We start from the raw sequence: 25,801 nt of genomic DNA, 5'->3' as shown, positions 1-25,801 counted from the left end.
AAGGGGTATTTTAAAGCCAATCCCCATTTAAACAGCTAGAGTCTGATAAAACACTATGGGGCTTAAAAGGGAATGTAATTTTCCAAGTTATTGAATGTTACCACAATAGCAAGAATGTCATAGGATTAGACTTAATTATTAGACATAAGAACACTTCTCAGCTTCTCGGTTTTTGTGTTCGTCCCAGCTCTGTCTCGACTTCATATGAAGACAATATCCAAACACAGATTTTTCTTCAGCTCCAAGGAAACCCAGCACACAGCCTCGATAAGAGCCACAGAACCCTCCTGCAGACAAGCTAAATCTAGCCTTCCAGAGCAGAGCTCAACTGTTTTCACTCAAATCAACAGAAATGGAAACTGACTTCAGCATCCTATGTATAGGGGTATGGAGTACCCAATACTTTTTTAAACTCTTGTTTATTTATCTACGATACTTGGGAACTATCTCCTCTGCAGTTGTGATCTTGTTTTGAGTTCTGCTAAATTCTCAGATTCAGTCATGCCTTGAAGCTGTATATTCTTCAGGTTAATGATTTACTGTGAAAAGTCTAGTTCCATTTACAGCTCCACACTCTCATTTTGCAGTCAACATACCTGGTCATTTCCTGGAGAAGCAGTGGAAAGTAGTCTTCATTTTCATGCTCCTTGTAAAATTCACGTGCTTGTTCTTCAGTTAGGACTATTTCTTTCTGCATTACTACTTTGAAGCCATCATCCGTTATTCTTTGCATAATAGAATCTGTTGCAAATATTGAAACAATGTTGAATTGTCATTCATTAATTTCTACACTTCTGAAGAAATGACATTTATTTTCCAATCATAATGTTAAATTAATTTTGAATTAATTTGTTAACTGAAGAACAGAAAACTGATTCAAAGCAACTGCTAGAGGGTTTCAGTACTTGCTTGGATGCTCAGAAAGCTGATGCTCACTTTCTTAAGGACAGATGGAAGGAAAAAAATAGCTGAAATAGCACATGTATCAGCTTTGGATGATGTCACTGGTTCCAAGAAAATGTAAAATTAGACTGTTCATCAGTGCTGCAACTACCCAGTGTGCAGGAAATAATCTTATGGGGAGACACAGAGTGGAGGTGCCCATATACCACACTACATAGATGGCAGAAGGCTAGAATGAGAAGCTACTTCATGTAAATATCTGCTGCCTGGTATAGTGTGATTGGAGTATGCCAGATGATGTAAAAAAGCAGAATAATTGTTCAGTGCTAGAGCATGAAAAGTTATCCACATCTGAAGGACATACCTAACTTCCAAAAGAAGGTACCCGAAAATATGCACCTAAGTTATTCATAAACGTCATGGTTCCTTCTTGAAATCCTTTCAGTTGTAATGGGTACTACTCAAAATATCAGCTGAGCTTGATGATAATAATGTAACTGTCAATATTATGTAACTGATCAATGAAACTACAAATGGAGAACATCCTCCAATGAGTTCCACCTATTGTCATAAACAGGATCCATAATAGTCCAGAAAAGTAGGCGTACAGCTCTGCATCTATTATTTATTATAAAATTATATATCTTAATTATATGCTAAGAAACAGTTATTGCCAAGCATCCCTTTTCCTTCTCTCATCTCAGTATGAATATCTGATTGAAAAATATGATATGCATTGTAATAATCAGAAGAAGGGCTGAGGATTTTTAATAGCTGGATTACCATTTGACTAAGTCCTACAAGATTGTAAGTGTAAATAAGCAGTAGTTGGCAGAAGTCAAAATGACAGAATAATTCCCTATATACGCACTGCAAAACTGCTCCCCTAAGCAACGTAACTAGGTATCATCAACTAAAAAAAGAAATAGGCAAGGAAAGGTCAAAACTGTAGTCTTACTGACCTCTATGTATAGATTATACTGCAAACTATTGTCAGTACAGAGATTAAGCTAGCAATAAAGGAGCTAGCCAGAATCCAGGAAGAAATGCAAATATATGCCAGAGAAACAAAGTAAACTAGCTTGGATAGAGCTTCATACTAATGCGGCTAGATTACTTCTGATTTCATCTGTAAAAAAACCTAGTCTGTAAAAACCTATCCTTGTGCAGAACTGCCTTATTCAGCATAAAATATCCTGAGACAAATCTTATTCACACTTGCTGTTGACCTGTCTTGGACCTGCTATTCAAGGAAAGTATCAGCTACTTCATTATAGCAGGAAGCATGACCCCATTCAGCACACTTTGCAAATGTTAGCTTCTCTGAGAACTTCTTCTATAAATACGACATCCAAATATACAATCCAAAGACATTTTCCAAGAATCAGCTGAAGGAGCAAATAGTGTTGACATTTAAATTCTAAATATATCAATTAACTATGGTTTTTTTTTTGTTTTTTTTTTTTTACTGACAAGGATTACTGTCAACTTGATGCTGGGCAGACAATACAACCTAACAACCTTTCATTAGTAGTGCCAGAATTTTTCAAATACAAAATCCTTTTCATATACTTGAGACAGAAAATGCAGTTGTTAACACTTACATCGTCTTTCCTTTAGGAGAAAAGGTCTAATTAAGGCCAAAGTTCTTTCAACATTTTGGTCTGTTTTCTCTTTATCAAAATTTGGGAAAAAGAAGGCAAGTTGCCTGCTAGCCTCTTCTATACTGTCTTGCACATCACATATATTTAATAGAGCCTCAGTTTCCAAGATTCCTTCCAACCTAACAAGACACAAAGTAATCCAGCATTTTAGTCACTGCATACGTTGTGTTAACAGTTGACTCTTTGAAAAATATACTTTCTTACAGTTTAGTAAAACCTAAAAATAGAATACCAAACTAATTTGTTTTTACTGAATTCAGATTCACTAGTAAAGTAATATTACTGAGGCAAGAATTATCTCTCATTCTCTCACAAGTTAGTTCTGTGCAAGAGAAATCTCAGCCGTATAGCATTTCAATTCCCCTCTAGGTTCTTCAAAATAGTCCGTGTTTCACTAAACAAAATGATTACTGACAAGTGCACAGTGTATAATGAAGGATCAATAAAAGGTCTGTGCTTCATTCAGGTAAAGCACGATCCTGAAAATGACAGCACTATAGAATTCTCTTTAGCAGAGCTTCTTTTCATTATGACGTTCTCAGGTTTATTTAGTCATGCAAATACAACCACTCTTAGCCTTTTAAGGCAAATATAGTATTCCTGGGTCACATTAAATTCAAGTAGAAGGGACAGAACAGGCATTGACAAAAGTATAAATTATTATGACAGGTTCTCTTTAGAACAAAGTATTTAAATTCATGTTGCTTTCTGTAAGTTTCTCGCCTAAATATAAAACTTAATCCAATATTCCTGTTTTTGTGAGCACTCCTTTTACTACTTGGTGCTTTGTATACAACCAATATTCTCATTAAAATTCTCAGTTAAATACTCGGCGTAAGACAAAAATAAGCATTTCGTGATACCAAGGTTGTAAACACCAAATCCTCACAATGTTTTTATGTATCTTGGCAAAATAAAGCTAGTGGTCTGGTCAATCTCCCACTTGTTTGTTGGCTTCTTCAGAGTGGTTCTAGAGAGCACTGCATGCTTCAGGTGTCCCCCAGCTGCATTTGGACCACACCTACAATTTCCTAGCATGCACAGGAGGAAACACGGACAAGAGTTCAACTCTATAGGCAGTCACTTTGTCTTAGTGAATTAGTGTGAAGCGGAATTGCATGGACTACATCAACTTTGAAGTATACCACTGTTCCCATTGGGCTGACAATCCATTCAAAGCTACTTCAAAAACAGTATGAGATCAGTGCCCTTCGCTTGCTATCATTCCTTAAGAATCATGGAGTTTTTATGTTCCATCAAGTACTGAGATTGCATCGGTAATGATGGTTCTGTGAAAGACCAGGTACAGAAACTCCGCCTATTCCCTGGACTCTGTATACACAGGTACATCAATCTGGCAACACTGGCTTTGTATTTGGTTTAGTTCTGAATACTGTAACTGAATCACATATAACAATTTCATTGTAGATGTTAATTACCTATCTGGCTTTTTAGGCTCCGGCTCATCAGGCTGATTTTCACTTGGCTCACTTAGTTCCTTCCAGTGAGGAATAGCATCGGCTGATTCCTTTTTAGCGATTACCAAAATGTGGCATGGTCCACTCATCATGAATTGAACAAAATCCTCAAAATCAGGCTAAAAAACATAATTTTTCTGCTATGAATTGCAAGAATTGACCTTATCATCAGAAACGAGACCATCCATTGCTACAGAACTCATAACTCCTGTAGTATAATGGCATTCACATACGTTACACAACCTTGTAAAATTGTTTAAATTTGTAATGCATAGGCTTGTTTAGGTCTTTTGATCAATCCTTTGACACAACAGCATCATAAATTGTCTCAAATGCAATTAATTGAGATAAACGAAGTTACAGAACGACATTCAGCAAGCACTGCGTGTTCTGCCAGGTTACAAGTACAAAAGATGAGTAAAGAAAACAATCTGAAAACTATCAAATGATCAAATGCAATGCTTCTTCTCTCCTCTTAAGTATATGACTAATTTTTTTCTTTATCGGCCACTCCCATCTGATTGTGTATGATGCATGTTTCCTTTAATATTATAAGGATAAAATATTCGCATGCATTGCTTTCATTTCATTGCTTTTCTCTTTCATTTTGCTTCATACCTGTGCATTCCCTTGATCTGTTTAAGAAGGTGAAGACACTCAAAAGAAACTGAATGAATTCAAGTAGGAAAACATTTAGTGCAACGTATAAAGCGAGTATCTAATCTGTTGTGGCTTCAAAAGCATACTTGCCCACTTTAGAATGGATGTCTGTTTAGACATACAGCTTCACTGTTAAAAACAAACTATTTCCACTTTCAGTTGTATCTGTGAAGCTCTGTGTCCTTGAGATTTTGTTCTGGACCTTCAACAGGTTTGTGCGGTACTAAATTAGGAAAAATTTTGCTCACTGAGCACAAAGACATCCATATTATACACAAAGCACTACAAGTGCCACTTAAACATAATTATGTTTCAGCTTAGAATTACACTTAAAGAATGACAAGTAGCTGGCTTCTCAATATCCACATGCCTCTCTGAACTGCTTTTCATATTTCACAGTAGTTCTTCAATTCTCCTTATCCTCATGTTAGCTAGGATCTACTGCAGTACTATGCTGCTGCAGTATGTCAAACATTGCGTGCTGTTTCCCTGTTTTTTGGCCCTCCTACTTCTCCCTCTACACCTAGCTAATCTCAAATTTGGCTGCTATTCCTTTGAAGATGACTTTCAGATTTACCTCTATTTTAGAACTGTCTCTGTCTGTCCAGACTAGAAACTCAGCTTTGACTTTGGCAGCTCTTTATGAATGAAGTAGCTTCAGATTCAACGTTGCCAAAACCAAGCTCTTCATGATTCCTCACAAGATACTTCCTTTCCTTTCCATATTGCCACCATTTGACAGCTACTAAGCCCTTCTTTCTCTAGCTTCAGTAAGTACAATCTTGACTCATTCTCACTTGGAACGTCACAGGAACATTTTCCCAGCTTCTTGTTTTCATTGTCACCTCTTTCCTTGCACCCTCCTATTGGTTCCCCTAATAATATCAAATTCTCTGCATACAATTCCAGCCTCTATCTACACTGTGCAGATCTTAAACAGGAGAATACATTTATATCTAAGAGGATTCACTTTTCTACTGCAGATCTTTCTGTAGAATTCACTTTAGCTACCACACCTCCAAAACGCTTGACAGTATCAGGTTGCCAGTTCAGTAGACCACTGACACTTAATGGTGACCAACACCATTTCATTGGTTCCTTGAATGCTTTCTGTCCTTAGCAATCTATTTTCCTCTAACACAGGATACGTCCAGAAACATAAGCTTTATTGCAGAACCTTTCTCTTTCTGTCTGTGCACGTGCTCTTCTCCAATACTACTCAGTGATAAAAGCAGGATGGGGGAGATGGAAGAAAAAAAAAAAAAGAAAAGAAAAGAAAATCACCCATTTCTTGGCCAGAAGAATACATGTTAAACAGAAACATACCGTAAAAGAGATGACATAGGTTTTATTTTTGTTCTAGATTTCAGTAGCTAACTAAGTCTGTTTAGGGCCATGATTAAGGGTCATAGACACTCTGACAACAGAAAGAAAGAATAAAATCTCTTAGTATTTAATTGGAACATTAGAATGCTACCAGCCTACACCTGTACAGGATTTATAAGAGTTGTTAGAAAAAAAGAGAGAGTATTTTTTCCTATGTATTGAACCTCCATTAATTTAGTTATTCAACATATTAAAAATTTATAAGCCAGAGGTTTAGAAAGACATATAGCCAAACTCTGTTTTTTATCTGCTCCTAATTTTGTTTGTTTTTACCTGTTCTATATTCCGAGCATAGAATACTCTGATTTGCTCTTCAGTTAGCAGTTTTTCATCTGTTGCTGCAATGCCAAAGCCTGCATCTGTAATCTACAATTGTTTAGTTATTACTTAGTGGCATTTGAAAATGATATATACAAAAATCACACATTACCATAAATCTAAAGATGCACTGGATTTCAAATATCATCTTTAAATTTGAGATAATCTAAACTACTCCAAATATAGTAACTCCTACTCTTGTCCAAACAAAAGCTTTTTAGCTTTCTAGTTTTTCAAAGCACATCAGTGAATTCAGGATTACAATGTCCACTAAGTTAAAAAGTTCTTGAAAAATACAGTGCAGTTCAATGTATGCATTAATTTAGTAGTGATTAATCCCACTTTTTACCACTGAATTATTATTTTTTACCATTCTTGTGAGTGATTAACATGCAGCCAGTTCTAATTATGGTATTATAAAGTGTATTATAATCATACTAGTCATATAAATGTATAATTATCAACATTTTTTTCATTAGGATAAACTACTTAAACTACTCCCCATCATCAAAAAGCTGATAAACTTTAAAAACATAAAATACATAATCATAAAATGGATTTTATTTTCATGTATTTTGAATTTAGTGTACTAATGAAACTGAAGTATGTATAAGAGATGTATGTGTATAAGGCATGACCTGCGTCCAAATTCACAGTACAGCGGCATGAAATTTATACCCTGTATGAATTTCTGAATTTCAAAGGTACTGTCCAACCCCAATACTGATCATGTGCCAATAGTGATCTCCTTACCAGCTCTCTGCCCCTGACATTGCTGACTGTTTCCAGATTGCCCTGACAAGGCAGAATGTGGAAACAGTATAGGCACACTCCTCATAAGGCAGGGGAAAGACTAGCAGCTGCTCAGCTTCATTAAAATTGCTTTCAATTGACTGCATGTTTTTTTTGCCTTTACTGAACCTCCTGCCCTTCTCACCAAGATATGGCAATTGCAGAAACAAGCTACAGAATACTCTGATTTTCTTTTCTGTATAGGTCACTGACCATGTCATAATGCTTTTTTAAATCGGCATAGTTTTATCTTGATATATAGCATCATGAGACCTTTTTCTGTATCAGGAATAGTGAGAAATTCCTATAACTGAAATGAGCATTACTATAGTATTATATTCTAGAAGTAGAGATGATTTCTGTGTAATGGCTTAAACAAGTGCCGAATCCTTCTGTGCACTGAGATTGTTAATACTGCATAGTCTCTGATTGCACTTTAGTAGCACACATGAATTGCCTTCTCCATCTACAAACGTATATTAAATCATGTGCGTGTGCACATATACCAGCATAAATACACACACACATACTATTCCGCAAAGAACTGGTTAGTCATTTTTGTGTGCCTAGAATTCTTAAAGATGCTAGTTTGTCAAAAAAGATACCCTCTACAGCTGAATGAATTAACTTCACCACCCCAGGGTTTCTAGTTCTCATCTCCAGTGCAGCATGATGAGAAGAAAAAAAAAAGACTTTTCTGTCTGTAAATTTCATGCGTCAGGAATCTCCACAGTACAAATCAATGCCATACCTCATCTATTGACATAAAACGTTAAAGGATTAGCGTCAATCTCAATACTGCATTATTTCAGGTCAAAACCTGCTTACTTTTGTCACACTTAGGAGAGAAGCATTTACAGGTCTCTTATAATATCTGTGTTTAAATTAGGATCTATTTCACCTTCCACGTTACTACAATGCCACTTAACTAAACAGGATGAAAGAATCAAGTTTTGTCACCTTCTGTTTAATTTCTTCTACACGTCCCTCTAAGACAGCATCAGGTCTTATAATTGCAACAGAATACCTGACTCCTTCTGTTGGAAAAGGAAAAAAAAGTTGTGTTGTAAAATATATTTATTGAAGTACGTACACAACGAAATGTTTCGTTACTTATAAATGGGTTTCTCTCAATACTTCTCCGTTTTACTACTAGGATGGCCAAACAGCAGTTCCAAAAAATAAGTGACTCAAGCACTTAAAGCATGTCTTGGAGAGCAGAACAATCCTTGGCCATCCCTGGAATCTATGGTCCTGGTGAACCACTGGTGTTTTGGGTCATACGGTGAAGAAATGGTTCCCATGTAGGCAGGTGTGGTGGAAAAAGTCACAATTTAAGATAATGCTTTCTCTGGGAAGCCTTCTTTGTACAGGACTGGAAATGTGAAAGGAACGATTATTATTAAGGAAAATTTACCAAGTGAAATTTTGTATGAATATTAAGAGATTTCCAGTAAAATAGACATTTGTTGTCATAGCAGATATATTTTTTGCGTAGCTTTGTGGATCCTGAAACCACTTATAACTTCTGAAGTAACATATGCTTGCTAACACCATCTAACATTTAAAACAAGATTGAAATAAGAGGTGTTCCCAGTCACAGACATACTATTACAATATCTGTAATGTACAGATCTCTGCAAAATGGCAGAAAGTGGTTAGAGAAAAATTAATCAATATATGTCTTTTCCTACATAATCTGAGGTTTATGGTTAAGTGTTAGAATGTAATTCAATCAGATCTCAGACACTAAAGAAGCACTTAATAATAGCTCTAATGTAAACACAAAACTACTACCTGCTTCCAATAGTAGACAACATTCACAAGCACCTGAATGTGGTAAGGAATATATTACTACAAAGTGTTAGTGCAGTATGGTTTCTTAAGAATTCTCTAACCTAGCAGGACGCATGGAGAGGTCACGCGAGATGAAAAAACTGCTCCCAAATTTTGTGATATTGTAAAACATTTAGATTTTGTAGTTTAGTGAGAAGTCTGTACACAACTGCTAAAACATTTATCATACTGTATTACTAGGTCTCAGAGGGTTTATAAGAAAAAAATAGATTAAAGCTGAAGTCAGGAACGTGCCACTTGAACTACACAATAAAGAAGACATGAAGAGGAAGGAGAAAGGACATGACTTAATCCCTGGCAATCATCTCGTGTCTTAACATAGGAAAAAAAGAGAAGGTAAAGAAAAAGAGAGTTAATGCCATCTCAACCTTGCAAAATTACATTCTATGCTTTTATGAAGCAGTAACTTCAGAAAGCGTCAGTAGCCATAGATAACAATAAGAATAGAAAAGATGCAAGTCCCAGTTCATACCAAGCCTGAAATGAATCATAGAAGCCAGCCTCATAAGCAGAAGGCTGTATATTTTTCAATCTTTTTGGAACTTTCTCCTACTACTGTGAACTTATGCTTTATTTAGGCCTGTTCTTTAGTTCTTAAATCTTATCTGGTGACATAGTTAATTAAAATAATCTGATGTACAAGGCATGCCATTCCTTCATAGATTTATACCTTTAATCCTCACAGGTTGCCCACCATCTTAGTTTTTCTGCAGAACATTCAAAGGCTAACCAGCATCACTTCAACAACAGTACATAGCTAAAACAGGGCCGTGTAGAAGTGACTACTGCTAGTTTTACATAGGAGAATTCCCTGGAACATAGCAGGAGAGTTGTAAGAATACCTCAATTCTGAAGGTCCCCAAAGGGTGCTGAAAACACTAATGATGACAGTCAAGTATTTTATTCCTTGAAGAAAAAAAACTTCCCCTCAGTTTGATTCCATCAACCTGTCATGGTATTAACTGAATCAAAAGAAGGTCTACTGGAGCTGGACATGAACAATTCTTAATCAAATAACTAAAAAGATATTTGTTCTTTTCTTTCTGTTAACATTATTAAAATAAATCAAGTATATTTACCCTCAGGTACAGTCTCCTTAATAGCATCTTCTGACAATTTCTCTTCTGGGAAAATAAGCTCTTCTACCTAGGGTAATTCCAAATATAATAAGAATACCAATAAGTATGCCATCACTCTGAAGTTAATACAGAGGCAGAGAGGAGTTCTGATCTAGTACTGTTCCACTATGGGCCTACTGAGTAATACTGGGAAAGGAATTTTCTCCCCTTTTTTCCTGTGCCTCTTCCAAAAACCTCCATGCAACCTGAACTTGGTGAGACAGAAAATATCTACCCATGTATTTAAGATGTCTGCTCCTCCTGCCTCTAAGTTTTTGCAGATTTTATGGAAAAAACACATTTGCTGAAACATCAAAAATGCTACATTTTAAAACTGCTCTACAGAATTTTTCAACTGTCATACTTCGCTGCTTCTCAGTTTGATTCCCACAGTTATTTAAAAAGAAAATAAAGAACATGATTTTCAGATATATGAATGGGATCTATGTGGTACTTTCTAAAGACAGTAATTTTAGATACATAAATACGAATCTTTGCCCTATGCTTTAGCCACTTCCTTTTAAAATGGTGGCTAACGCCTTACCATTCCAGACAGACACGTACACCATGGTTAAAAAAAAAAAAAAAGACTGATTACCCTAATAAACTTAAGAATATCTACCTTACAATAAAACCAAGTCAAGACTGCTCTAGTGAGAGATCAAGTCTGCAAAAGGACTTGAAAATAATTGTAGATCATTTTTTCTTTTTTTCCTTCTCCTTCTCAGTATGTGTTGTGTGTACATATATATATATATATTTAGTATGTAAATATGTAGACTTACTACAGATTTAAATATCTGCTGTCATGAAAATGTGTCAGTCTAGAATACACTTCTTATCCCAGTACTTAGGAAACTTGAAAGCATTTAATAAATGTGTTCTATTTCTCTTTCTATATATTATAAACCATATGTAATATAGACATGACTTAGCAATATCTACTATTTATTTGTTTCAAGTTTCCTCCTCAGCTGTAGATATTCAGCTATTGATCTGCTGACGATGTGGAATTCAGAGAAAAATAATAGGAAAAAACTCACTGGGATAAAAAAAATTATTTATATGGGATATTTTAGTGCTTTTCATGTTTTAAGCACAAAAATTTACAGTCGTGTAGGTGTAGAAGGCCACAGCTATTTTCTTCTGTGTCACAGACAATTTTGGAGATCATTTCATAGCTGAGAGAGGAACTCATGTTACTGGATCAATAGTGCACTGAAGCAGAGTAAGACTAGAAATCACTGGAAACTTAGAATAAGACTAAACTTCACATTAAGTATTTCAAAAACCAGCACCAGTTACCAAGACCGGAAGCAGAAGCCATCAGGCTGTACTGCATTCCAAGACGTCTTTACTGAGTAAAATATTATTCTGGAAGAAATTACAGTCACTCACACTTCAATAACTCAAAAGAAATAGACAACTGTCATGCTGCGATTAGTGGTTTGCAAAAGATACAGACTGTAGCTGAAGGAACTGCACAGGTACAGAACACTAAATTCAGAAGAAGTAATTCTATCATGCAGGGGCAAAAAAGTAAACCTAACGCATTAGATCATTTTGTAACTTTCAAAATGCAGAGGTATTGTCATTAGTAGTCAATACGTATCTGGGTTTGTCATCATTTCCAGTAACAATTACGTACAGAAAATGAAAAAGTCCTTTTTTTTAAATGCCTCACAATATAAGAAACTCCCACATCACATTAAATATACTCTAGATGCCAAATATTTCTATCCTATTTCTTTGACAAGCAGACTATAAAATAATAATGCTAGCAACTCACCATTACATTTAATCTCAAAAATCTGAGTAGGCTTTGTAACAAAAGGATTGGTGCCAGTATTGTGGAAAAAAGAAAAAAAAAATTTGTCTCAAGTCATGAAACTCAGCTTCCAGATCCTCACAACAGTATTAGCTTAATGTAATAATACCTTCGCTACACAGGGAAGCCAGCAGTTCTAAGAAAGACCTTAAGGTAGCCTAATTTTCCTTAATTGAGCTGCAGTTTGTCGAAAATTTCCTTTATACTTAAAGTGGAGTTCTTGTTTTGACTGAAATAGAGATCAAAGCAATGAGGCATGACTATTTCCCATGTCTTCATTTGTTTTGTGAGGTGAATTTTTACTAAAATATACATGAAAAATTTTCAGTGCTAAAACATAAAAAAGGTAATGACTAAAAGGGGTTTATATGCCACGGCATTTTGTTAGCAAACCATCTCTCCATTTCTTGCATTAATAGACTAATCTGTAAATTTTTCAAGTTTCTAAAACAACCAACATAAAGTATCATTTAATGGAAAGTTCTGTAAGAAAATCCTCATATGTTTCACTTTATGATGAAAACAGCTACAAAAAAGTAAACATTACATTACAGAAAATACCATCACAGGGATTGAGAAAAAACATGCAAGTGTAACAAAAATACTCATATATATTTAAATATTTATTTTGTGACTACCTCAGGACGTTCTTTCTCTCCAGCCACAATTTTCCTCTCTTCTTCTACTAGCTCTGTTATTTTCTTACTTATAAGAGGAGCATTTGCACCTCTCACTATTGCAATTATTTTTCCATTCTGTAAAGGAGAAAATAACACTCTCAGTAACCTCTACTCATTTATTTGAGTTTTAGAATATGCTATTTTGCTATTTTTCTGCTAACAGAATCACTTCCTGTGCCCACTAAAGTCAAAACCAAAGCTACCACTGCCTCTGCTGGTTCAGAATGAACCTTTCTTGCTTTTATTTCCTTTCTTCTTTTTCTACCTAATTTTCATATCTATTTCTAGCCTCAACATTAATAGTAAAGTCAGAAGTAAATGCAAATGCAGAATTTATCAGCTCTTAATTTCTGTAACATGGAGTTTGCCATCTTTTCAGTACAGAACATCACCAGCTGAAATTGACACACCACCATGGATTTCCTCCTCCCGTGGTTCTGGTCCTCCCTTTCCCCACTCTTGCTTTCACTACTGTCAGCACTGTGCTTCAGTGCCTGCTCTACCACATACCATCTTTGATCACCAATGGTACTGCTCTATTAGTATCACTTCGTAGCACTCATATTCAAACCTGAAAGTCTCCTTGAAGTACCTTTGTTCTTGGCCCCGAATTGCTGGAATCTAACACTTCCAAGTTGAACAATGCTTACAAAGATAACAGTGTTCTAAAGTAGAGTCCTAGGAACAGAATCTGTCTATACCCATCAATGAAATATAATAAACATGTGATTTATTGCTGAGGTGTAAAAAATGCAATCTTATTTGCTTATCTTAGAAAACCTGACATGGCAGGAAATGTAAACTCTATTTTCTTAGGGGAAAGTGAATACAGAATAACGATTTCAGAGTAGCCGCACGTAGACACTTGGAACTTTATGTGAGGCAACCCTGGAAAAATTTACTCTGATTTCTCACTAACTACCAGAACTGTGGCTACCACAAATCTGCTGCGGCTGTACATGCAGCCACAATAAAAATGTGTTGGAGAACCACAGATTTAGGCCGTGGAAAAACAACAGCCGCAGCTAAACAATGTCTAATGGTACAATCCTACGTATTGTAACATTTAAAGTACAACTTACATAGCTTCATATTTGTTTTTAATCTACTGAAAAATTAACACGAAAATACACAGTACACTAATAGAAACTGAAGTGAGTACTTACAACACAAAAGAGAAACACAGGTTCACATTTATTCCTAAATGGTTGCAGAGTTGCAATGCTGTCAGCCTCTGCCTGTAGTCAGATGAAGATGATTATTTACCTATATAGGTGTATATATGTATGTATGTATGTACGTGTATGTATATATATAGATATATATTAAAAAAAACTTTTTGCCAAACAAGAAACTACAGTGTTATACATTGCAGTCTAACATACTCAAAACATATTCTTACTTACAGTTAGCAGTCCTTATGGCGCTTGCTGGTGGTTAATGAAGGATTGGTTTTGTAACATGGGACTGGCCTCCCTTCATTTTACAGAAGTTAGTTGCATTACAAATATATTATCCTGTTTTTCTATGTAGGTTATGATAAATAAAGGAGGAACTAGTCCATGCAGTCTTGTCAGAAGAAACGACCCGTCGTATAAAGCTCTTTGTAACATACAGTTAACTCTATAAAAGCATTAAAATCACCTCTGAATATACCTGGTCACTCTTCTATGCATTTATGACAAATACAGAATCTGCACAACTTCAGGAATGCTTTGATCAAAAAAACAGGAATTTTTAAATAAAATGAGAAAGAATAAGCTTGATCAACATTTAGGAGGAACTAAGTCTATGAAACAAATTTATCTACTCTAAATACAATATATACCTCCAATTTAATCCTTCTACTGGAGAGGAACTTAGTCTGTGAAACAAAAGTATCTACTTTAAATATGACATGTATCTCCTAGTTTATCCTTCTAGTGTAGTGAAACATTTTTATTACCGTAATTTTGAAAGCATTTATTTTTCAATTAATTTTTTGCTCTTTTAAAAATAAAATACAAGGAAATATTTGGAGAAAAAGTATAGCAATAGTTTCCAGAGATGTAAGAATTTTAAATGGGATAATCAATAATGTACAGCATTAATATTTAAGAAACATATAGCCTGGCTTTCAAAAGTTTCTGCAATTCTCATCAAGGAATATAAAAGTTACAGAATATTGCCTCTCTCGATATTATAGTTCCTTCCATATTTTACTCCTATTTCTAATCTACCTCTAAATTAAGTCTTATAAGGAGACATGCAGAAGAGGTAACCAAGCCAAGATTATGACCTAATTGGTAAAAGGACAGTAAAACAAAAGCTCCATATATGCAGATGGATAAAAAGATACATTTGAAAATATAACTGAAGTTTCATACAGAATTTACATCCTTACCACGGCAAAATGCAACAGATCGTCTTCACTAAACTCATTCTTCAGTTTTCTGAATAAATTTACCACAGCTTTGCAAGGACCACACCAAGCTTGATACACATCTATTACTTAAAATATAATATTTTGTAATTAGACATAGCTGACACGGAACTTGTAAAATGAAACACATATATGAGTGGAATAGTGGAACATATGAGGAACAGCCCTGGGAAGGCATTACCACACATCTTTCAATCCTCTTCTAGTCAATGAATATATCATGGAAATTTTTCAAAACAATGAGAAAGAATAAGCTGGATCAACATTTGGGAGGAATTGAGTCTGTGAAACAAGTTTATCTACTTTAAATACAATATATACTTCCAATTTAATCCTTCTATCGGAGAGGAACTTAGTCTGTGAAACAAAAGTATCTACTGTAATATCATATGTACCTTTTATTTCAATTACTTTCAACAACAGTAATCTACTTTGCAATGCTATTTGAGACAATGAATCTGAACAACTACATTTCTCTACTACTTTCCTTTTCCTTTTTATTGTTCTTTTTCTATTCCCACTCTTGGTTTTCATTCTACATCTTTATTTTACAGGTTTTTTAGTCTCTCTGAGGCCATACAGACCATTTCTTTCCTATTACTGCTCCTCTGTACATAGGACCCCATTACATATTTGTTCCCTCTACCCAAAATACCATTCCTAGGAGACATCGGAGATGTTGCTAATGGCATAAACAAGAGTGTCTCAATGAACTGAAAACTGTGGAGGAAATGCACGCTGTAGAACGTGCACTTTCAAGAATGGCGATTGATAACTGCTAAGCATATCTGTACAGTACCAATTCGGTCTGCACTAGATTTTAGGCCACTTCTGTGAAAGTTATTCCCTATCCCCTCCCATACAGAATACCATACTGGAATAGTATTTTCTAAACATCAGTATGCAAAAGTGGATAAAGTACTAGATCATACGATTTGCAACAAGTATCTATTTATCATAGGTAATACCATATTTCTTTCTCTAAACACAACATAAACATTCATAAATACAACATTATTTAACAGATAATATTGCAACAGTATTTATTATAGAAGTACAATAAGTATCTATCATACGATTTATGACAAGTATTGAGAAACTATGTTGCAAACATAAGCAGGGAGATACTGCAAATGTTTCATTATCTTACACATAATTAGATCACTTAACTCTCTAATAAAAGTCTACTGCAAATAACAGAGTTGTATGTTTGTTTACTATGGGACCACCTGCAATGAGTTTACATGAATCATTTTACCAAAAACTCCCCGTTACCTGTAACATTTACAAACAATAGCTACAGACATAGCTACAAGCATGGTATAGAGACTGTGGAGTGGTTCAACAAAAAATCCAAAGTTTTGCCAATATATAAGAGATGTTCATTCGAAACTGCCCAAGTCTTCACACACTATACCTGTATTTAAACTGTTGTGACCACTGTTCTCACTTGATGATACCTGGAGACAGGACCCAACGGCCCTGATGAGGGGACTGTGCCACTCACTACTCTCTTGACCTCTCGCATCAAGCTTGTCACTGCAGCAGATTAGGTGCGCAGAGCATATTCCTTATTCAGTGCATAGGCTCTATGCAGGTTTTTACAATTCTTTACTCACAGAAGAACCACAGCACTTGTTGTTTATTTACCACATTACAACAGTGAAGACTGTCTTAGTAGGAAGAAATGCTCACAAGAGTAAACCTTAAAATAACACATACAGTACATGTCACCATTTGAGATTAACAAGAAAATAATAATAGTTGGTACCTAATACACCCTTTGTCAGCAACATTTCATCCCATTGGCTTTGATTGGTTACCAAGGCCTGAAATGAAATGGATTGACATTTTAACATCTTAAAAGGCAAAAAATTCTATTCATCTATAGAATTGTTCGAGTAATTAAGATTTATACCTGAAGCTGGATTTCTTTCTTCTTGCCTGCCATTTCCCTATGATTATATGAAAGACAGCAAAATATGAAGCACATCTACAATTTCTAAAGGAGAATAATGCCTATCTGTGGCATGCAGAACTGAATCATACATGGTATTTTTTCAACATAGTACTGTCTTCTAATTCCCACAAAAATTAGTTTCACTGAGGCCACTGCAACAATGGCAGCTAACACCCATTTCACATCAGAATTTTGTGGAGCACTACACAAATTATTTACAGAAACAACATACCACAGGAAGCAGAATAAAATCCAGCTTCTAAATCTGTTAGGGTCATCAGAACTTTTTGGCCTCAAGCACCGCTCAAACTCATATTGCTCTGTTAAGAATGGCTACAAGGATCTCGTATGGGAAGACAGCTGCTGTAACAGTGGTGCATTTCAAAAGAATAATGATAAAAGAACTTGAATCAAACTGACATCAAATCAGAGTCTCTCTTTGGGATATATACAAACCAATGACTTACCAATGTCCCACAACTAATCTCCCACACTATCAAGTTCTGGTGCTTCCATCATTCTGTCATTAAGAAAACACATCCTTCATCTTTTTTGCTTGCTTTTTTTTTTTTTAAATAGATATTAAGCTAGGAACTGGGCCAGAAAACCATCTCAATTATGTTATACACTAAGATGAAGTTCACTTCAGCTTCCAGATGAAGCTTGGCTGAAGAATAACTGTATCACTAGATCAGCCACATGAGTGGAGGTTTCTGAAGTTCCTGGTTAAGAAGATGGTAGTCTTTCTTGCGGGGAAAAGGAAACACGAGCATCAGCTCCACTGGCACTGTTACCTGACAGTTCACACAGCACAGAGGTCCAGAGGTTGAACTATTCTGTCGTTCCCCCTGGAGTTGCTCCCTTCACAGTAAAGGTTGAAGCATAGTGGCGAATGTGAGAATTCTTGCCCTGATGCTCATTTCACTCTTCATCTGAAAATATTATTAAGGATTAAAATATATATATATATATATTTTTTATTATTTTTAAAATATTATTAAGGAGTAAAATATAGACTTTCTTCAAATCATTTAAACCAGGTAATGAGATAGAGTCATTCGTATACCGCAATGAATTTAATCCTTTAAAACCTCTGGGGAGATGATGCTTGCTATCCAAACTATAGGAAACTGATACCTGACTGACATCAAAATATACCATATTAGTAGGAAGTATTCACAAAAGATCGTTTCTTTTGTTGTCAGCTACCATCACTGAGCAATCATAACACTCTCTCCACCGCAAGACCAGATCTACAAAATATATAGCACGATGGGCTAAATTCCCACCAGCATACACACATGTCCCAACTAAAAACAACATCATATATTCTCAGATGAAAATACTGCAGAATAGGCACATGCCACTCTGTTCAAATACACAAATACTCATGTTAATCTGACACAACAGCTGAATGAGACAGGCATGTGACAAATGTGAAAATACATTTTACATTTATCTATACCTTTTCACAAATCGTTCATATAGCATTTTCACAGTAATACAATCAGCATTATACTGATAAAAACAGGTAACGTTCTCTACCCATGATACAAAGCGATTTGTTATCCACACTCCATCAACTATGTGCAAACACTACACCACTTACAGTACCTATTACAACCAAAATTGCTTCCACTGACAAATTTGCATGTGAAAACAGACACGGATGCACACTGAGATACTCTGCCAAACAGCCATTCAAATAAGCACGATCTTTGCATATACACATTCAATATTTTAACACAATCCTTTGTACACATATAAACATGAAAATATCCAAATAATCATACACTTGTGGGAATCTGATATGCACCTGTGCATACATACATACAAACCCATAGTTCTCCATATATAAGCTCGTGTATAGCAATGGATTCATGCACCTGCATGGACAGCACTCTCACAGACAGACTATCTATTCCCTACTCTTAAATTCTATGAAATGATATGAAACACAGAAAATTACAAGTGGAAAATACTCATCCATATACACAACACTTCAACTTGCAGTCACATGCACACCTGCATGCTTACACAAGTAAGCGCAGACTCAAGTGCTTTCACAAATATACTCACCCAAGCATGTAAGCACACACATCCATTAAACAGGTACACACTCACCTGCACAAATCCACTCCATGAACACACGTGGGCACGTACACACACACACTCTTGTGCAGAAGCCCCCACACACGCACACACAGACACGTGAACAAGCGCATGGACACACGCCACCTCAGGGATGCCACACTGCACAGCCTCACCCAACCATAAAGCTCAAGTGTTCATACACCCGCTGCCTCGAGACACGACCGCCCAGCCACCAGCACGCCCTGGCACGAAGACGCAGGCACCTGCAGGTCCACCCCAGGAGCAGGAGAGCACCCTGCCCCACACCCCCTCCCCTGCGCACACTTCGCCCAGCCGCAGCGCCAGCGCAGGGCGCCAACGGCCTCCTAACGGCGCCAACGGCCACGGGCGGCAGCGTTCCAGAGCCGTTGACCCCGCCCCCCGCGCCTCAAGGCGCCGGCCCGTCAGCGCGGTTGGCGTGCTTTCCGCCGGGGGCGGGGTTCGGCCGGGCAGGATCAGGCGCATGCGCGCTGGGGGTGGAGCGGGCTGGGCTGCTCCCTTGGTGTGCGTGGTGGTTATATGGCGGCCTCCGCCCCTCGCTGTGCTGGGGGCCGTGGAAAAGGGCTCTGCTTGCTCTTTTGTTTTCAAGCATCTTTTTTTCTCTCCCTTCTTCCCTCCTTTTCTCTTTCAGTCTTCTCAAGTTGAGGTGTCATTGGGGAGCTTAGCTAGCGCTGTGCTCCAGGCAGGCAGGGTGGCGAAGGGGAAGCTGACTTTGAAAGTGTGAGGAAGCGATGCAATTTCCTGCGTCGTTTCTCCTCTGTTACTTTTCCCCCTGGGAAATGCCTGTCTTGACGTGTCTGAAGCTGGGTCCTTGCTGCTGCTGAAATGCTGTTTCTGCTCGGTGTCATGCGGCTCAGTTACTGGAGCTCTGCAGGAGCCTTAGGCCTTCTTGAAGCATTAGGAGAGTCAATATTACAGCGCCTACTCTAGCGCTGAAGATTACGTGCTGTACTTCATTCACTTCTTAGCCAAAAGAAAGCAGTCCTGCTTAGTGCCTGTGTCAAGGCTTGCAATAATGTTTGGAGTTGTAGATAATTTTCCTCGCAGTTATTCAGTAACTGCCTACGAACCACAACACTGGGGAAATCCTGTTTTTAGATTAACTCTAATCTTAGCCTTTAAAATCTAAGAAAAATTTGTCTTGAGGCCTAGTTTGCACTCCACTGTGCTACTTGCAAGTTGTGAAACAATGTGGGCTAAAGTAGGAAATTGTTCTTAGAGGTCACTGTGATCCTGTTTCCCCTTGAAAGCTGGGTAATGGTGACTGCTAATGCTGATCAAAGCTATGAATGCAAATGTATCTACTGGTTCAGACCAGGCTATCACTTTTCAAATGTACACTTACATTTCAGCAACCCTAAAAATGCATGCAAGAGTGTATGCTCATGCTTCTTGTAACTAACTTAATTTTTATATGGGCAGAAAATAGTATTGTTTTAGAGTATGGTATGACTATTTTCATAGCTGGATAATGTCTTGAAGAAGGTAGCCCTATCAGATTAGGTAACATGACAGATTTCATATTCAAGTCAGAAATTATACATTTCTATAACCAACACTAAATCACTGCCTTTCACCACTTCTGTTTTCTTACTGAAAAGTTTCAGTGCTGGAACTACTGCAAACCCTCCATTGGTCTGCTTGGGACACTTCTCTCAAGTAATCTTTCTTTTGCTGCATGAACTGGGAAAAGAGCTTTCAAAACCGTAATAAGCTTGCAAAATTAGACTGTAGACTATGAAAGTTGAGACTTGACCCATTCTCCATTTGGAAAATTAAGCCCGTAAACATAGGCTATGTTTTTGGGGTTTTTTTCACGAACTGCCAGCTTCTTTCTCCAGACTGCTCTCATAAACACCCACTTTTCATATACTTTTTACATATTTTAGTCTTGAAGAGACATGCTAGAATGCAGTAATGCTCTGTACCAAATGTTGAAAGGCTGATGCAGCCTGTTCTTTAACCACTCCACTGGAATGGATACGTATGTTTTGGATATCACAGGATATTTAATGTAAAGGGATGTCATTCATCGGTTTGATATTTTTAAACATTTACCTCAAAAAAAGAGGTCGCTTTCTGGTGCATCCATTCCCATCAATATATTTGTGAAATTTAGAAGCAAGTAGTAAATGAAGATCCATTGATCCATTGAAGATCTATGCCATCTATTTGCTGATCTGTGGTCGAGTCTGGTATAAAACTCTTCCTCTTGGGTCTCATGCTGTACTTTTTCCTGTTCTTCCGCATTTTAACAAGGAATTATGTCTACATGTTACTATGTAGTAATTGCTCGTTAGAGGTGTATGTGTGATTTTTGAGGCAAAGGGAATCAAATAGTATGAGGTTTGAATAGGGAAAATGCTTTCTCCGGGGTTTTATCTTTATTTCATTTTCTATACACTTGATGATAGCATATTAGCATGTGCTTATTTTGGGAGTAGTAGTCAATGACTGTTTCTTCTCTTGTTCCTGGCCTGATGTTTGAAACGTTATATCTACATAGACATGAAAGCAAGACCTTGATTGGTGGCTGTAACTGATTCCTGTGTCACTTTTTCCTCCACACCAGGGCCTTTCTTCTGTCAGAGTGTTTTAACTACCAATTTATGCAGCTTCAGTGCAGCCTGTTGAGCTTATATGGTGTTATTTCACAATAAGCACAATATTAAAACTGCATATTCGCACTTTTGGTGGGACAAGTATAATGAAAAGGTACCTTTTCAGAGCTTATGGTTCAATTAAGTTCTTAATGATGACATATTTTGAGAGCTTATCCAGACCAGAATTTTTGATAGTTATTATAAAAGTCTTTAGAGAATAGGGGTTAAGAGTTTATTGTCTTTTTTTCTGAATCAAAAAGCGCTGGAATTATGCCAGGGATAAACCAAAATGGGCTCATGATGAATGACTGCATAATTCTGAGTAACTCTGGAACTATTTCATTCCGTTTCATGCATACCATTGATTTCACGTCTGCTCTTTGTCATACGATGTTAATGACCGAAGTGACTTACTTTCAGATGACTAACATTCTTTTTACAAAGTAATGAAAAGCAGTTGTAAACGTTGCTGAGACTGAGGCAACCTTTGAGGCAAAACTAGAGATAGGTTTCCCTTTCGAGTAAATCTTTTTATCTATCCTAATACATGCTCGTGTGCCCGTGCCTCAGTAGCTGTGATGACTACCTGCTAAGAAACACGTTGGAGACCTTAATCACATACTTACATGTATTGTATGATCTCCTGTGATCTCTTCTGTAGCTCTGTAGTTAGCATGCGTGCTGGCACTGCAATTTAGTCAGTGCATTTTGGATGCTGGGTTTCTTGCATGAGTTCCTAGTGCTCCTCCTGCTTCTCTACCTGAATTAGGATTTCTCACGATGGGAGAACTTCTGACCTTCCCAGCTCTTGTGCAAAATTTCTCTTAGCCTGCCAGCATATCAGGTCGTCTATCCTGAAAGCTTTGTATGCATGCATGCAACGTATGTGTCGGCCATACACGGACCATGCATCTGAGAGCAGTGGAAGAGCTTTCTGGGTACATATTTGTGATATTGTTGTGGAGTAAAGAAAAACCTATGTGAAATGATGGACATGTCCATTTCTGGAAAAGAAAAATGACTGTGTGGAAGGAGGGGTTCAGGAAAAAGTTGCAAAACCGAAGAACCTGATGCTGCTGCAAGTGCAGGTCTCCCTTGCACAGGCTATTTCTGGTGCAGTGGTTCTGTGTGGTAGATGACAATATTGATAAACAATGAAACAATATAATATAATTGGACAATTAAGAAAATTTGCACGAGGACTTATTGTGGTACATCAGCATGCGTGTTCTCAAAGTTAGAGACCATATGACCCCCAAAAGGGGTTGTACCTACCACTGACAGTGCCAATTCATTCTCAGAAAGCAAGCTGTTAATTCAATTAGGTTAGGTAGCCTCTTGGACGGTTCCCATCTTAGGAAAGAGCAAAATGAACTCCAAGCTTGTGTCTGTAAGCATAGCACCTAATAGCCAAGTGGGATGTGGGAATGAACATGAGCTGGTTGCACAGCTCTGCTGCCCTTGCTAAAACATTTTGTCCAAATTAGTTCGTTACTATGGATCAGGATGCAGCTACCTGTTACAAGTCACTCACAGCTTTGTGCACTGCCTAATGCCAGAGCTATCCAGTGGCTGCAGTATGCGTTATGTCTGTAGGTGATGTTGGTGAAATAGGAGGTGGAGCCCAGTGGCCAGAAGTATGAGCATACACGCAGAACAAATACACTTCCTGCTCTCTTTTTGCTCAGTCCGTTTCCTTGCTCTCTGTAATCCTTCCTAGTCTCTTTTCCTCTTCTCTGATCCTCCCTCGATCCTCCAAAATCTCTTGCGCTATTTTATCCATGATTTTTTCTCATCCTCCCAAGCTAGTGATATGATTAAGTATTTCTGGGAGGAATTCTTAGTCCTTCAAAGCTGGAAGATTCTTTCAAGGAAATGAAACCTCCCCTTTCACATTTTGCGCTATAATGAGGCACTGCAATACTTTCATATTGGAGCATACTTAGCTAGCCACTTAGCCATCTATTCAGCTTGCTTAGCCATTTTGTCAGTTTACAGAAGCATAATTTTAAGAACTGTATGTATCTCTATAATCTGTTAAAAAAATTAGAAAGAATCCATCTATTTTTGTGTAGGTAGGAGGCAGGCCTGGAAGAGAGGTGGACATATTCAAGAAAGGGTCTTGTTTCCTGTAATTTAACTTGATGAATGCATAGCATTGGTAGCTAATACTGAGACAGTTGATTATTGTTGGTTGTTCATAAGGCTTGTATAGCTAAATTGAAGGAGTAAACCAACCACCCTTTCACCTATGAAAACAGATATGAAATAGATGACAAAATAATTATTTTCTGTAAGCCATACCTCTTTTTCTGTTGAAGCAGGCTATGAACAAAACTCTCGCAAGTTCTTATTTTTTCACAGGTCACTATACCACTTTTATTAGTGGTATTATTGTATACATGCTTTGGCGTGCCAAATTAGTCTTCCTCAAAGAAACTGGTAACTCATCTGGATCATATCTAGGCCAGCTGAAAACAGACTGGTAATTTACTTTCTGCTTGTTTCAAATACACTGATTCACTAGATCCATATATAATTTGCCCTCTTATTCATATGTCCTAGGACTCTAATAAAAGAGGGATGGATAAGACTTATCTTTGAAGCCGGGTCTGGAAAGTTTAGGTAAAAGAAGATAAGAAGGCTCCAAGTAGCTTCCTTTATATTGAAGAACAAACCCTGTGTGAGCAGGCAACAAAGATCACATTACGAGCAAGGTTCAAATAAGTATTTCAAGTAAACTGGCAACTGTATTGGAGGTGGTTCCTAATCTATCTAGTCTAAAGATTTTCAAATCCTAATTTAAATGGTTAACATGGCCACGTTGAACTCAGGCCTATTTATATTCAAGGGAACTTCAGTTAGTAGAAACTTGTTGCACATTCCTCTTGTGACTGGGAAATCCTCGTAGATGGAGGCAACTTTTACAGCTTTATGTGAAAAGCTTTAGTACGTTCTTGGTAGTAAATCCCAGCAGGGGAGGAAAAATAGGGAGTCAAACAATCACATCATCTTGATACATGAAGGTGAGAACCCAAATATACTTGAGGAAAGGTTTACCAGATCTGAAAATGTTATGGAAATCTATACGAACACTTGAATTGTGATATAGTCCAAGCAGAGTATGCTGTTTCTTCCTGGTCATGGGGACAGGCTATTATCTGCATGGTTGGATTGGGTGGAAAATTTTGTAGCTTATAAAATACTGTTCCTTGTTAAGAGAGGAACGGAAATTAAACAGCATAGTAAAATCACCACTAGAAACTTTTCCAGAGACTAATAGAGGCTTGTTTCTATGACCATAATAGATAAAATAGTTGAGTAGTTGGAGTAAGATTCACTATTGTAAGGGTTTGTTTGGGTTTTTTTTGTTTTATTTTTTTAAATTCTGCTAATTGGCCTTGTATGGTCATTAAAGAGTAAGATAGTGGGTAGTTTATAAACGGGAAGAACATACAAAGCAAAGAGAGTTAAACAGATCATATTAAGAAGGATAATTTTAAACAGAATTACATTCATTCACTCTGAGTCTAAAGAACATGCCAGAGGAGTTGAAACTTTTTTGACCTGTACCCATTCGAACTTACGTAGAAAAAAAAATTTGTAGTGAGCTACTCTCTTCATTGACTTTTTCTGATTGTGTTCCAATTTATGCAAGTAAAAAGAATATTTGTGTCTAACAATTTGCTGCACATTTGTTCTGAGATAATAAAATTATTTGGGACAGATTACAGGACCTGGTACAATGACTGCTGTCATCATAACATTTAGCCAACCATAGCTTCCAAAAATACACCGCAGCCCTTAGAAGGCTGCTGGTTAGAAACAGTGAATGCATAAAACCCAGAAAGATTCTAATTGTTAGATGCTATTTCAGATATCACTGTCATCCAAGGCAGTTACTGCTTTATGCTGGTTCAACTTATTTAATGGATGCCAAGTTCTGGCTTGTATGCCACATGTATCTACAATTAAAAGTACTGCACAGACCTATGGTAA

At 37.0% G+C, this 25,801-nt stretch overlaps 1 protein-coding gene across 2 annotated transcripts in view; it reads right to left on the bottom strand.

The window, feature by feature from the left end:
* Positions 1-25,801, bottom strand: part of NME8 (NME/NM23 family member 8) — a 76,132-nt gene that overhangs the window by 6,891 nt on the left and 43,440 nt on the right. The window contains exons 5-16 of one of the 2 annotated variants that reach the window (XM_068935914.1): positions 17,534-17,998; positions 17,025-17,061; positions 16,878-16,935; positions 15,068-15,174; positions 13,851-13,922; positions 12,643-12,759; positions 10,138-10,204; positions 8,162-8,238; positions 6,365-6,457; positions 4,007-4,164; positions 2,508-2,686; positions 597-741 (exon numbers count right to left, since the gene is read on the bottom strand). In XM_068935914.1, the coding sequence (XP_068792015.1) occupies positions 597-741; positions 2,508-2,686; positions 4,007-4,164; positions 6,365-6,457; positions 8,162-8,238; positions 10,138-10,204; positions 12,643-12,759; positions 13,851-13,922; positions 15,068-15,174; positions 16,878-16,935; positions 17,025-17,057 (1,106 nt within the window). In that variant the 5' untranslated portion in view covers positions 17,058-17,061; positions 17,534-17,998. Of the gene's footprint in view, positions 1-596; positions 742-2,507; positions 2,687-4,006; positions 4,165-6,364; positions 6,458-8,161; positions 8,239-10,137; positions 10,205-12,642; positions 12,760-13,850; positions 13,923-15,067; positions 15,175-16,877; positions 16,936-17,024; positions 17,999-25,801 lie in introns of both variants that reach the window. The other variant, XM_009679666.2, reaches the window with a different exon arrangement.

The sequence above is a fragment of the Struthio camelus genome, chromosome 2, assembly GCF_040807025.1.
Source record: "Struthio camelus isolate bStrCam1 chromosome 2, bStrCam1.hap1, whole genome shotgun sequence".
NCBI lineage: Eukaryota > Metazoa > Chordata > Aves > Struthioniformes > Struthionidae > Struthio > Struthio camelus.
The sequence above is the reverse complement of the archived record's forward strand: the minus strand, read 5'-3'. Positions and strand labels throughout refer to the sequence as shown.